Raw genomic sequence first — 14705 nt, 5'->3', positions numbered from 1 at the left:
AAGAGCACAGCACGGCGCTACGTCTGCTCGGGAATCGCCGGCTGAGCACGGCGAACGGAGGCGGGTGCCAGCAAGGCTCAGGCGTGGACGCGCCTGCCGGCCGCCCAGTGCGGCGGCTGAGCGGGAGCAGGGGCTCTGCTCCCCGGGCTGCCTTCCCTCCCGCCGGCGGGCTGCGAGCTGCACAGCGGTTCTTCGTCCTTGCCTGCCCCCGCCTCAGCGCTGCTTTTCTCGACGGGCAGGACGGCCCTCAGGAACTGGAATTCGCTTGTCCCCGAACCAGTGGTCAAACACGCTTCGTAGCGGTAAGCCGGCGACAGAGTGCCCGTGCTGGCCACGTCTACACCGTCGTTGTCGAAGTCGCCCTGAGCGTAGCAGCGGGCAGAGGGAGGCGAAAGGCGTGCCCGGAGGCGGGCCTTGCAGAGCTTGGTCACCAAAAAGGCGATGACTGACAGGAGGAAGAGCGACGAGACGCAGCCCAGGGAGGCGATGAGGTAGGTGGTGAGCCGGTCCTCCTCGGCCGCCTGCGGCTGCTGCGTCCCCGTAGGAGGGTGGGAAAGGTGGAGGAAGGCGTCGGAGAAGCCGTCCACCAGGGCGATGCCGAGGGTGGTGGTGGCGGAGCGCGGAGGCTGCCCGCGGTCTCGCACCAGCACGACGAGCCTCTGCCGGGGTGCATCGCGCTCCGCCACAGCCCGCGCCGTGTGCACCTCGCCGCTGTGCAGCCCCACGCGGAACAGCCCCGGCTCCGTCGCCTTGGCCAGCTCGTACGACAGCCACGCGTTCTGCCCCGCGTCCGCGTCCACCGCCACCACCTTGGCCACCAGGTAGCCCGCCTGCGCCCAGCGCGGCACCAGCTCGCCCGCCGCCGCGCTGCTCTCGGGGGGCGGGTGCAGCACGACGGGCGCGTTGTCGTTCTCGTCCCGCACCACCACGTGCAGCACCGCCTGGGCGCTGAGCGGCGGCGAGCCGCCGTCGGCAGCGCGCACCGCCACCTCGAAGGCGCGCACCTCCTCATAGTCCAGCGGGTGAAGCACCCGCACGATTCCGCTCTCCGCGTCCACGGACACGGATGATGCCGCAGCGGGGGCACCCGGTGGGGGGGGCCCAGGGCGTATCTCACGCATGCGTTTTTTCCCGCGTCGGCGTCCGTGGCGCTCAGGCGGCCCAGGCTCGTTCCCGCGGGCTCGTTTTCGCTCAGCACCATGGTATAAACGGCCTGGGCGAAGGTGGGCGCGTTGTCGTTCACGTCCAAGAGCCGCACGAGCAGCGTCTTGGACGCCGAGAGCGCGGGGGAGCCCTCGTCGCGAGCCCGCACAGTCACGTTGTACCCCGCCACCTGCTCCCGGTCCAGCGCCTCCAGTGTCACCAGCGCGTACGCGTCGGCCCCCAGCGGCATGATGCTGAAGGGCTGCTCGCCCGGCAGCTCACAGCTCGTCCTGCCGTTGTCCCCCGAGTCCCGGTCCCGCACGTTGAAGAGGGCCACCACGGTGTTCGGCGGGGCGGCTTCCGAGAGGGTGCTGGTGAGGGAGGTGATGATCACCTCGGGGGCGTTGTCGTTCACGTCCTCCACCTGCACCTCCACCTTGCAGTGCGCGGACAGGCCCCCTCCATCTGTGGCCTGGACGTCTATCTCGTAGGTCTTCGTTTCTTCATAATCCACCGGCTTTTGGAGTCGAATCTGCCCTGTCTCTGGATTTATTTTAAACGTCTGTCGATTTTCCTCTGAATTTTGAACTATGGAATAGGCTATTTCCCCGTTCGTTCCTGAGTCTAAATCGCTAGCAGACACCGCCACCACTAAGGTATCCTGGGACGTATTTTCTAATAGTCGGACTTTATACAGACTCCGGGTAAATACTGGGATGTTGTCATTTATATCCAGGACCACCACGCGGATTAAGGCTGTACCAGAGCGCGGTGGAGACCCACCATCCACAGCCGTGATACTGAAAGCCACTTCTGCCTGCTGCTCCCGGTCCAGGGCTCGGTCCAACACCAGCTCAGCGTACCTCCTGCCGTCACTCCGCCGCCGGGTGTAGATACGGAAATAGCCGTTCGAGCTGATACTGTAATGCTGAAGACTGTTGTTCCCCACATCTGGATCCTGAGCGCTTTCCAACAGAAATCGAGCCTCCGGCATTGCACTTTCCGAGATCTTTAAAACTATCTCTTTATTTAAGAACGCGGGAGCATGATCATTTATGTCGGTGAGGCTTACCTCAGCTCGGAAGGACTGCAGTGGGCTCTCCAGCAGCACCTCGAAACGCAGCAGGCAGGGCTCGCTCTGCCCGCACAGCTCCTCCCGGTCCATCTGCTCTCGCACTACCAAATCCCCGGTGTGTTGGTTCAGCTGCAGATACTGCTTTTCTCCTTCAGGAACGAGCCGAGCCTGTCGAGCCCAGAATTCCTCACCGGTCAGTCCCAAATCCTTAGCGATATTCGCCACAAAGGAGCCTCTCTCCGCCTCTTCGGGCACAGAGTACCGGGCGGTTTCTGCTCTCATCCTCGACACACAGAGGAGCAGGATCAGAGCCACTGCTTGCCCTGGGAGAGATTCCTCGCTCTTCCTCAGCTCCATTGCCTCCCAGCGAACCGATCTCCTCCCTCTGTGAGCTGGATGGAGCTGCCGATCCAGCCTGCTGACCCCCGAGCAGAGCAGCCCGCGATGGTGCAGCCCCGCGAACGGCCCCGCCCGGCCGAGCCCCGGGGACGGTGGATGTGGGAGCTGCGCGGAGCCTCCGCGCCTCTGCGGTCAGCAGCGGCACCAGGCGGCCGACCTGCAGAAGGACGCGGAGATTTCCCAGCGCAAAGACTGCACAACAGAAAGAAACCGCTGTCTTTGTTCCGAGGTCAGGGCACACAGATTTAACTGCCCTTACAGCCCTGTTCAAACTATGGCCACCACTGAATGAGCAGTCCTTCTATTTGCCTTTTATTTGAAAACGAGATTATTTAAAGCTGCTTTTTCTAATGTCCCTCCTTACAACGGCTTGAATTGCTTATGCACGGTGAAGAAACTACTTTTAGGCTGTTTAGCTGAAAAAGCTGTGTATTGTTACAGGTGTCCAGCATCCCGAGTGAGCTGGTCCGTGAACCACGGTAGAGATAACCATGTAGTTCCCCGTAGTAATTCTCCGTAGTAATTCTCGGGCAGGTTTCTGGAATGGACCGAGACTGTTCCCCCGATTCACGACCTCTCAGGCTGAGAGCCCTCGCGAAGAGGCTGGGCGCAGCATCTCTCGGACCTCAGCTTGGCTCAGAAAATGCCCCTCCATCTTGCCCCGGCTTCTGAGAACGGCCTATTTCCAGGTCGCTCTGATTTCCCCTGCATAAAATCCACTCCAAATGCACGGATTTATTCCCGAAATCCTGCTGTTGGGGTGGCTACTTCCTTGGCGATGACTGTGACAAGTGATCTTCGAGACAGCACACTCACCCGAGGGAGTTCCAAGTAGGTTTTCTTGTTTTCTGTCATCAGGCATTTGACTCTTAAAAATGTGTGAGCGACAGGAAATATCACATTACTTTATAGATCATTACTGACTAAAGAAAACAGAAAGCTTCTTGACGCCCTATATTCTACAGTGCCTTCTTTATTGTAAACTTTTTAGCCTATTTTACTGTAAAACCACAAACAGTACTTTTAATTCTCTACGACATTATACTTCAAAAATCTTGAAATGTTCATTTCAACTTTACGTTACGAAAAAAAAGAATACATTGCTTAAAGCCCACTCTTTACAGTGTGGAGAACCTGTAAACTCCTGGTCAAATATGTAAAGTGTGCCAATGTTAGCCGTTTCTAATGTAATCAGCTTCTGCTTGTTATTAAGGAATTCCTTTGCAAGCACCACTTAATTTTGCTTAATATCTGTTTGGCCTGGCATTGAACAGACTGCAGAAAATTACAGAGCCCTATCCACAAGGAAAAAAAACAGAGAAAAGGTGATGTAGGAAAAAGTTATCTTGAAGATCTACTTCCAGTTTTCAGTATTTCCCTTAAGATTCAGAAGCGGTAGCACTCACAATCATACATCAAGCCTCTGTGTAATTAGCATGCAACAGAGTCCTCCTCCTCCATCCATATCACAATTACAAAATACCTACATGAATAAAGTACTGCTCAAAAGGAGAGTGTATTTGCGCTCTCGTAGAGAAGCCTTGTACCTCCCTGGTACTTTTTTGGTGGGTGTTTGGTCTCTTCGTTCTCTTTCCCCTGTGAGGACGTTAGCCAGTGAGGACAGACATGCTTGTCTTTCTCCTCACTTACTGATGGGTGAGCCAAGGGTTTTGATCAGAATTAACATTTAGCTCCATCCCCCTGTCTGCAGTGCAAGCTGCTTCCGCAGGTCTGGGACCCGTGTCTTCAGAGAGGGGAGCTCTGCCCTGCAAAGAACAGAGAGTGGAGGTTGTCATTTGGGCGTCGAAGGTAAGCAGGCATCAGTGAGAAGCGTAGAGGACATCCTTACACCACTGCGTGGGTGACATCACTCTTCTCTACCCAGAGCCAAAGAGGAGGTTGGACCGAGCGGTGGGTCTCTAACCTGAATGGGGAAAACCTAAAGCCGGAAACCATTCTCCACTGTGGAGATCACAAAGGCACTACTGCAAACCTTTTATGGGTCTGAGGGGGTAATTTAATATGGTAAGAGCCCAAAATAAAACCACTTTCTCACAAACAGTAAATGTGGTTTAATGTTGATGTATCAAGGTGGGTCCTTGTCTCCCCTGAGGCTATCGCGACTGCGGTTCTGAGAACCTGCAGCAAAGTGAGTCCAAGTCATCAGTGGTTATGAAATAGGAAAATGTTGTGTGGTGACCATAAGATGGGGTTTGTGGGTCTTCAGCCTCATATATGTTTATCGTCCAGACTCTTGTGAAGTGCCAGATGGATGCCCTGAAACTAGTAACCCCATGTTTAGAGGGGACTTGGTCTCAATGGAAGAGTGAGGAGAGAGGAGCTGTTTCAGTGATCACCTCTTGTCTCTTCCATGCTCTTTGAACAGCCGGAGGTTAACGGGCGCCTCACACATGACCCACTTTAAGTTCACAGCAGCATTGAGAAGAGAGGTGCTGGTACTGTCTGGGAGCAGCCGGCTGGGTGAGGAAAGGACTGGGAGGGTTCATTGTAAAGTCCTGATAACCACATTTTTCTGGCCAATACTGTTCATGCAAGCCATAAAAATATAAGGGAATTTAATGGCAGAGGTCCCCACCTCCGTGGCCTCCAGCAGCTTGTAAGACAGCTTGAGTTCAGCACTGCCACCACCCTGGTGAATGGCACTTGGCAGCGCTGAGCACCAGGTCCTAACAGCAGTGCAGGGGACACCATCAGTGATGTGACACCCCTTTGCACCGTCATCCCCGCAGTCCCGGTTGACACTGGACAGGACTGCTACATTCCCAGTGCTGCCGCTTCCGGGAAGACGTGTCCCTAGGAGTGGTGTCATTCCTGCTCTAGGTCCCTATGGGCTCTACAGTGCGTGGACAGGACCCACTGTGTGGCTCACACATCCGTACCCCTACTTGTCACCTTCTTATGGTCCAGCTGCCCCCCTTTGTGGTGACACCAAAGACCTGCTCTAACGTGAATACTCACGACATGGAGCTGGATGCAGAGAGGCATGGTTAGTCAGCACTTGCAGAGCAGCTGAGCCATGCCGGATCCTCCTGGGAGGCCCCCGCCAGCAGCTCTGAGACCCTCTCTACCCTCTCCTCCCACCCCAGTGGCTCCTCCACCAGCAGCTCCGCAACATCGATAGTCCTTACTGCCAGGGGTGAACCTCCCCCCCCCCCCCGCGCTACTCCCTCTCCACTCGCCCCATCGCCTCGGCCTGGCCAGGTCCCTCACCTGTGCAGCCCAGTCGCCTTCTTCCCGGAGGCTGGCCGCCTCTTGCGAGCACACCGAGCTCTGCTGTTCGCCTGGGCCGGGGGGCAGCCCGGCGGGGAAGCAGGGCAAGAGAGGCCTGAGGAACCGAAACTCGCTGTTGACGGTCCCGGCGGTGAAGCAGACGTCGTACATGTAGCTGCGGGGCAGGGAGCCCACGTTGCTCTCTGTGGCAGCCTTCGGGAATGTGGGCAAGGTCTCCGCCTCGCTCCGCCTGGCCCTCCGCACCTTCACCACCACAGCGGCCACTGCGGTGGCCAGGAAGAGCACCGACACACAGGCCAGGCAGACGATGAGGTACAGTGTCAGCAGCCCATCGGGCTCGGTGGCCAGCGCCTCCTCGCTCACCCGCAAATGGGCGTCTGAGAAGCCATCCACCAGGGCGATGCCGAGGGTGGTGGTGGCGGAGCGCGGAGGCTGCCCGCGGTCTCGCACCAGCACGACGAGCCTCTGCCGGGGCGCATCGCGCTCCGCCACGGCCCGCGCCGTGTGCACCTCGCCGCTGTGCAGCCCCACGCGGAACAGCCCCGGCTCCGTCGCCTTGGCCAGCTCGTACGACAGCCACGCGTTCTGCCCGCGTCCGCGTCCACCGCCACCACCTTGGCCACCAGGTAGCCCGCCTGCGCCCAGCGCGGCACCAGCTCGCCCGCCGCCGCGCTGCTCTCGGGGGGCGGGTGCAGCACGACGGGCGCGTTGTCGTTCTCGTCCCGCACCACCACGTGCAGCACCGCCTGGGCGCTGAGCGGCGGCGAGCCGCCGTCGGCAGCGCGCACCGCCACCTCGAAGGCGCGCACCTCCTCATAGTCCAGCGGGCGGAGGATATAAACATCCCCGTTTTCAGAGTTGACCGACACGTAGGGCTGCTCCTTGCCCTCCTGCCGCACTAGCACGTAGTTTACATGGGCATTTTTTCCCGCATCAGCGTCCATGGCGTTCACGCTGCCGATCCGGAGCATGGGGCTGTTGTTCTCTGTGACCGACATGGTGTAAACCTCATGGGTGAACTCTGGGGGATTGTCGTTCACGTCCGATATCTGCACAAAGACGCTTTCCCGAGAGCTCAGCCGCATTGTGCCCCAGTCCATGGCTGTGATGGTGATGTTATACTCTGCCGTCCTCTCCCTGTCCAGCGCCGCATTTGTCCTCAGCTCGTAGTAATTATCAAAAGTGGGGGTGAGACTGAAGGGCAAGTCCCCGTCGATCGAGCACTCCGTCCTGCCATTGTCCCCGGAGTCCCGGTCCCGCACACTGAACAGGGCCACCACGGTCCGGGGCGGGGCATCCTCGGGAATGGAGGCAGTGAGGGAGGTGAGCGCTATCTCCGGGGCGTTGTCATTCATGTCCAGGACCTCCACCTGCACTTTGCAATGCGCAGACAGCCCCCCGCCATCGGTGGCTCTCACCACCATCTCGTGGTTTTTCACTTCCTCGAAGTCCAGGTTGCCCGCCACCCGTATCTCCCCAGTGGCAGGGTTCAGCTCAAAGAGCTGCCGGGACTGCTCCGATGTCTGGGTGAAGGCGTACCGCACTTTCCCGTTGGACCCTTCGTCGGGATCCGCGGCCGCGACTCTGACCACCAGCTGCTCCGGGGGGCTGTTCTCGGCCAGGCGCACCTCGTAGACCTCCCGACCGAAGACTGGGATGTTGTCATTGGCATCCAGCACCACGATCCGGACCTGAGCCGTGCCCGACCTGGGTGGCGAGCCCCCATCAGTGGCGGTGAGGAGTAAATTCAGCTCTCGCTGCTCTTCGCGGTCCAGCTGCAGCTCTAGGACGAGCTCCGCGTATTTTGTTCCACCTTTCCCTGTTCCGAGAGCGAGGGAGAAATGTGAGTTGGATCCGAGGCTGTAGTTCTGCAAACCATTACTGCCCACGTCCTTGTCCTGGGCGCTTTCCAGAGGAAAACGGGACCCGGGAGGTGTCGTTTCTAGAATCTCTAAACCATCTCCTTCTCCGGGAACACGGGGGAGTTGTCGTTCACGTCACGAACCTCCACCTCCCCTCGGATGAGCTGCAACGGATTTTCAAAGAATATCTTAAAGAAGAGTGTGCAGGTATCGCTCTGCGGACAGATCTCCTCTCGGTCCAGCGACTCCTTTACCGTCAGGACTCCGGTGTTTTGATTGAGGCGGAAAAGCTGCTCGTTCCCCTCGGACACAACGCGGGCCTTGCGGGCTGCGAGCTGGCTCGGAGCAACCCCCAGATCGTTTGCAATATTGGCGACAAAGGAGTCCCTCTCCATTTCCTCCGCCAGAGAATAGCGGAGGGTTTCGGCCCCGCTCTGACACATGCAAGCGCACAGAATAAACAAGATCACTTGCCTCTTGCTGTCTCCGCTCCGTCTCCCACACGCCATTACTCTCCAGAAAAGCCATCCACCGTCCTCCGTTGTTCCCAGCATTTTAAAGCAGCGCCCGAGGCAGAGCGGTGTTTGTCAGGAATCCCAGGACAAGGGGGTCTGAAAGCCCCCGAGCACCCCGACTCCGTGCCCCGCCGCCCTTCCCGAGCAACTCACACGGCTTTTTTTTTTGTCTCCCTGTGCCTGCAAACCCGGTGCGGGCAGAGGAACCTGCCGGTCCGTGGCCAACATCCCCACCCAGCGTCGCAAGGGGGAATATTTCCTCTGCCTTCTCATTCGGGGCAGCGCTGCTGGTTTGGAGTTTGCTGCTTGAATCTGCATTCTCCATGCCAAACCGAAGCCAAAAAGCGCGGTGTAAATGCTCTCTTCCTTTGGAAGCAGGTTCCCTCCCCGCATACAGAGCGTTGCTCTGGGTATCACTTCCCAGCTCGCAACCGCGAACTCTTCATACGCAGCTTTTGGTTTTCCTCCGTGTCGTGTAGGCATTGCAAGATCTGCCACTTCCACAGGATGCGTTGCGGGATTTTCCTTCTCTTCTCCACTTGTTAATGAGCACAGGACAGTTAGCAAGTGGGGCAGGTCAGAGAAGCACCGCTATTGAATATGAGCTGGTGCCAGGGAAAGGTCCCGAAAGCGAATGCTTCACCATCACCCCAGCTCACCATCACCCCAGAATGATAATGCTGTTCTAGCACACATCATCCTAATGCTGTTTTCTTCACATTGTGTATCACACCACGCCCGAAGGACACCCAGCTTTAACGCTTTTCTGTGTGAAAAGCGTTTTTCTCCTTAATTGACGGAAGTATCCTCCCCTGCCGCCTGCTGACCCTTGCACCCATGATAAGGTGTGTCACTGTATAACACATTCGTGAAAAATGTCCCCAGCCGTACACAAACATCGAAACGCTGCAATCTGTTTTTATGTTTTGGAGGTATACAGTCCTTTCTCCTCTGATGTTATCACACAGGCTTAGAAATACTTCAAAGGTCCCTGTACTCAGAGGCCAAACCTGAACTCCTGTACCTGTGTAAGGATATACGGCCTACAGCTATTTCATACAAAAGGCAAGGAAACCAGCAGGAGAGCTCATAAATTAAACCCCCAGATACACAAACACTAACGAGCAGGAGCTAACGGAGACAATAGCAAAGACCAGGGATCTAACGACACCGATCGATGGGCCATTAAAGGAACCATTCAAGTGTAAACTCCAAGAGATTCAGCCAGAAACTTTGTGAACGATAAGGGGGGGGGGGGGGGAGGGGGGAGAAGATTATCATAGCTTATCAGAAAGATCTCACAGGAAAGAGCAAACTAATTACGAGATGTTTGAGGGGGGTCTAGGAATATGCAAAGCTTATTATGGGATGATTAGAGGCAGGATCAAACTCGGTAAAAGGGAGAGGTCAAGAGTGGACCTGGGAGGAACAACCGTGAGGAAACGGAGGTGGGAGGGGAGAGCGAGGGGTCCTGAGCACGGCCTGGTAGTGCGAGCCAGGATCTGCGCCGGAGACCGGATAAAAAACCCCGAGTCAGGCACTCATCGCCGGCCCTTGAAGATCGACTTACACCGCGACTGCTCCTGCGGACCCAGCGGCGAGCTCCGGCAAATGCACACGCAATGTATCGGTGATGCGCACAGCTGCCTCCAGGACCAGTCTTCCTCTTACAGAATAACAAAAATGGAGGAGAAAACAAAATACAGCTTGCACTACTTATTTTTGGTTCAAGGAATTTTAATTCAGTTTTTACTATAGAAGGAATCACGCTAATTTTTTATATAGAAAGTATCCTGACCTCCTTTGTTTTGACACCTTTCCTTTAATTTCCTAGATGTTTTCCCCTTATTTTTGTTTGCTAAAAGGGCTGACACTGTCAAACAATACTCACCAGGTGAAGTCCTAGAAATTCGCTGACGCCTTCATTTGTTTTAAAATAAAAACTTTGTGACTCTATCTGTAGGAGAAAGTAACAACCAGGGTTGACTTTAGAATTCCCCAGACTCCGCACAGATGCAGCCATTTTTTGGTAATTTCCTCTTACCACCCTTTGACTTGGAAGCGTGATAGAATCTAAAAGGCTAACTTACATCAAAGGCCAGGTCAGCTCTTTCCTCTTTTCTTCCCTTCCAGGGATGTGTCCATCTCTCGAGTTGCTATCATTATCACCAACACAGAAGCTTGATATAAAACCAACCATAGGCCAAGTATAGCAGTCGATGCGCTGGGAATGTGGCTTCTCCTCATTCGTGCCATGCAAAAATAACGGTGACACCTGGAATCCATTTGCTTTGTGCCCTTGCCAGTGCTCCTGCTCAGCTCTTGGCACCTCCGAGAGAGGAAGGTGTATTTGCTTCTCTGTAACCTAATCCTTGGCACCACTACGCAGCAGGGAACAGACACAAGCTGAGAAGAGCTTCCACAGACGCTTCCCACTCTGACTGCAGTAACCCGGTAATTGTTACTCCCCTCATTTCAGAAGGGAGTTTCATTTCCTTCAGCTTCAGATGTAGGAGGGTGTAAGAGGAACGGTGATCCTTAATGGAGCTCTTGGCTATAATAGTACCTTTGCACATCAGAAGGTGCTGCTCTTAGACTGAAGCTCATATTCTTTCAGATTTTAGAGAAATGCAAAATAAAGAGGGTCACTTACCATGCACCACTGGATAGCTAACGCTGGTGTTGGGTCACAACAATAAAATGGATGTGTATGAGTGGAAAAAAGAAGTATGTACACTGCCAGACGAAGGCACATTGTGTTTTAGGACAGACTAAAGAACTATAGCCATAATAAGAATGTAATTTGCATAAATGTGTCAGAGAATCCACTTATCCCCTTGAGCACATAGTGATGTTGCAGGCTTCCTCTTTTTTTAGTTTAGTGATGACGTCTTTATCCTAAGAAGGCAGCTTAAAATGACTGAAAACCAGTTCTCCTCTTTACTCTGAGGTTTACATCTTAACGCTAGAAAAGAGCTACAGCAACATATTCTGCTCAGTTCCTGGTATGTCTCTGTATTTCAGAACAGAGTGTTCCTAAAATAAGATTCTGCCCGCACTTCTGCAGCCTGAGCAATCTGTTTCCAAAATCCCCTTCTTGGTCTTCAAGTTGGGAATTCAGATTCGCCGAGTGACATTTCAGAGGCCCCATGCCGGGTTTTGTTGCCCCCCTGGATAAACGGTTCTTCCCCATCCCTGGAGCCACTGCCCATCCACCTCCAACACACCCTGAGGACAGCGTGGCTTGGGAAAAGCAGTTGCCTGCAGATCAAAAGCACAGATGCTTCCCCGAGTCACTGTGGTTTCCATGCCCGAGTGCAACGAGGGAGCAACATTCCCGTCCTCTCATTCCCAGCCAGCTCCCAGGACGGATTTCTCCTCTCGCCTCTAGCACTCAGCGCCTGAATTCCCAGCTCTCCTGCGGAACTGCTGCCCTGAGCTCTCCGCTGGATGCAAACGTGAGGAAAGCCGGGAGAATCGTTCCCAACCTTCTGGCTCTCCGTTATACTGTAAATACCACTGGTACGTGTCCTGTTTGTGGTTCATTTTCCGAGCGATAAACCGGCCTTCTATCTCTGTCTGCATTCAGTCCAGTTAATGTTTTCTCCATCATTCTGTTAAATGTAAACATTTCTTACTCGCGGTATTGAAGTCAGTGCTTACCAACCAACGGGCTCTGCCTGAGTCACCCCAGACCTGCAGCGAAATCCTCCCAAATCCCCCAGGGATGGACCTGGGAGACCGTGTCCCTCCTTCACATTCCCGATTCTGCCTTGTGTTCTTGGCGCTTCCAGACGTTTCTCGATGCGGCAATTCCCAGCACATCCCTTGGAAAGGCTTTGAACTGGGAGTATTCCAGTGCAACCGGGACATTTCGGCTGGGCTGTCAGCTAATGTCAGCCATGCAGAATCTGACTGGTGCTCACTGGTCTCTCCCTGCTTGGGAGCTCCCCGCCCAGCAGCAGCAATACACACACAGCGCTGGCCAACAGCGGCACTGGGCGTCCAACGCAGGAACTGCACATGGGCGTCCGCCCCCGGCTCTCGGCACGCAGCTCCTTCGATGGGTTCTGGCTACTGCTGGGGCAAATTATGAAACACATTTCCCATCTGAAGTCTTTGGCAAATAAACGCGCTTTCTTAGTACTTATTGAGACATTTCGTTTGGCACTAATAATCCAGGCGGGTATGAAACTTCTAGAAGGCGTCCTATACAAACCTTCTGTCAAATGTGCTTAACAAAGATGCAAGCTACGGACAAACGTAGTAAGCATTGCTCATGTGTTGTGCACTACATCTTCCAGAAGTCAGAGAGACAATCGAGGCGTTTTCAAGCACAGGCTGATTGCAGGAGGCTCAGAGTTTTGAATATTTTCTATTTCACAAGATCTCCAACTGTTGTATGTCCTCTCCTAAAGTAATCTGAAGTTAAGAACCAGTTCAGCATTAGTAGCAGCACGAACCTCCACCACCCCTTGGATCAGCTGCAACGGATTTTCAAAGAATATCTTGAAGAAGAGAGTGCAGGTATCTCTCTGCAGACAGATCTCAGATCTCCTCTTGGTCCAGCAACTCCTTTACTGTCAGGACTTTTTGATTGAGGCAGAATGCTGCTCGTTCTCCTCGGACACAATGGGGGCCACATTTCTTCCTAGGTAGCAGTATTTCCTTTCTACTAACATCAGTTTGTGAGGCTATCTCTCTGCTCTAAAATCTCCCCTGCATACTTTCCAACTTCGAAGAATAAAGAGAAATTCCCTGCTTCAAAAGTCTGAGCTCCTACACCTTCTCAGAGACATTCTAGACTCTCCAGTCTCCAAAGATAATGCTGGACAGAAGATACCTGCCAGATGTCTACCCAGACCATTTCCATCCTACATCTTTTGAAGGCAATGAATTCTTGCTCTCTTCTCTCTAGCCATGACAATCTCAGTACTTCTCTTTTGAAAATAAATCCTCTCGGCTTCGACACTTTGCAACTACAAATGCCTTTTGAAGCCAAGTAAGTAAATATTCTCATCTTCGTAAACTTTGTGCTTAGTGGGAGCACTAGCCTCACTAGCACTAACCTCACTCCTAGGTCAAATATGCAGCAATTTTCTTCATAAATCCCTAGAACTATGTGTTTTCTTGTGTCCTGAGGTCTCAAATGACCCATAAATAATATTTTAATTTCTAGCTCTAAGTTGATGTATTTTGTGAGGGAAAATGTCATGTACTGAGATTTTTTTTTCATGTACTTGTGTCCAATTTCTGTATAACTCCTTCCACAGATTCCTGCAGTGGCTGTTTCAGTTGACTAGGAGTAGATAGATACAAATGGAAAGTCACATGATGAACAGTCAAGCAGCACAAGGTTGTCAGGCAATTCAAGACCACTGTGTGAATAATCTTGGCTTTCCGTGTGCTTTTCATGAAGCAACAGAGAATAAGATGATTTTCTCAGTGACATTTGGATAGCCTCGAAAAAGAGACTTCAGGGACAGAAGTGCCACACAGGCATTTCATGAACAAGGGCAAGAAAATTCCAGTTTGTGAAGAAATGTTACTACAATTGGCTACCTGAAGATAGTGACTAGAAGTGATTGAAGGAAAAAAGTTGAGTGATATAATAAGAAAGGGAGAAATAGCCAGACTGTATGCTGTTCTGGGCACAGAAATAGCACATTTTCTCTTTAATGGACAGGCCAAGAGGGAAAGGATCTGGGGAGACATTGGCCTTGGACAGGCTTAATTTTGAAAATCTAGCTGGTCATCTGAGGAGAGAAACAGGGATTCAGCTGAGAAGCAGAATTGGAAGAGAAGGAGAGCAGAAGAAGGGATAGCAATGGTTAGAGGAGGGAAAGACGCTATGCAAGAGGGGCCAAGAGGGGACAAGCATGAACCTGTTCTGTTGACAAGGCTGATCAAGGAGGGTAAAGACAGAGAAATACATGTAGGATCCATCCTGAAGGCAAGTTAGGAAGAGCTTGGCGTAGCACCTGTAAGAAAAGAATCAGAATGGGCATTAGTAAAGGGAAAGTGGGGTCCAATCAGCCAGAGTGAAAAGGCTATGGGGAATTCTGGAGAAAAGCAGGAAGGGCAGTAGATGCAGTTTGAAGTCAAAGCAGGTGCATGGATCAGAAAGGAGCCAAAATGGACATAAAGAAGGAAGAAACAAAACAGTTAGGCAGGAGAGGAAGGTAGGAGGAAGAAAGGAGGAGATATGGTCCTTTAGGCTTGTGCCTGTCCTTCCTTCTTTCTCAGTGTCTGGCTTAGGACCTAGATTTCTTCTTTTCCTTCTTTCTCCCTCCGAATGCCTCTCTTTCCACTTGGGGATCAAGAAAATTATCAGAAGGTAGCAGCAAACCAAAGGAAACCCTAGTATCTCAAGCAGTTTAACAGGAAGAAGTGCCCAGAGAAAGCAAGCATCAGTGCCCAACTTTCTGTCTCCTGATGCCAGCCTTGGCCCATCTTCAA

The 14705-nt window shown here is 53.3% G+C and overlaps 1 protein-coding gene and 1 pseudogene across 1 annotated transcript; both read right to left on the bottom strand.

The window, feature by feature from the left end:
- Positions 1–77: 77 nt before the first annotated feature.
- LOC127022148 (protocadherin beta-16-like) lies at positions 78–3472 on the bottom strand. The gene is given in 3 exon segments (XM_050905595.1): positions 78–1075; positions 1078–2743; positions 3434–3472. Coding segments are annotated over 3 exon segments (2703 nt in total).
- A 146-nt stretch (positions 3473–3618) lies between these two features.
- Positions 3619–8232, bottom strand: LOC127021866 (protocadherin beta-16-like; annotated as a pseudogene).
- Positions 8233–14705: the final 6473 nt, after the last annotated feature.

This window comes from Gymnogyps californianus, chromosome 14 (genome assembly GCF_018139145.2).
Source record: "Gymnogyps californianus isolate 813 chromosome 14, ASM1813914v2, whole genome shotgun sequence".
NCBI classification, from domain to species: Eukaryota; Metazoa; Chordata; class Aves; order Accipitriformes; family Cathartidae; genus Gymnogyps; species Gymnogyps californianus.
This window is presented reverse-complemented; position numbering and strand designations above follow the sequence as displayed.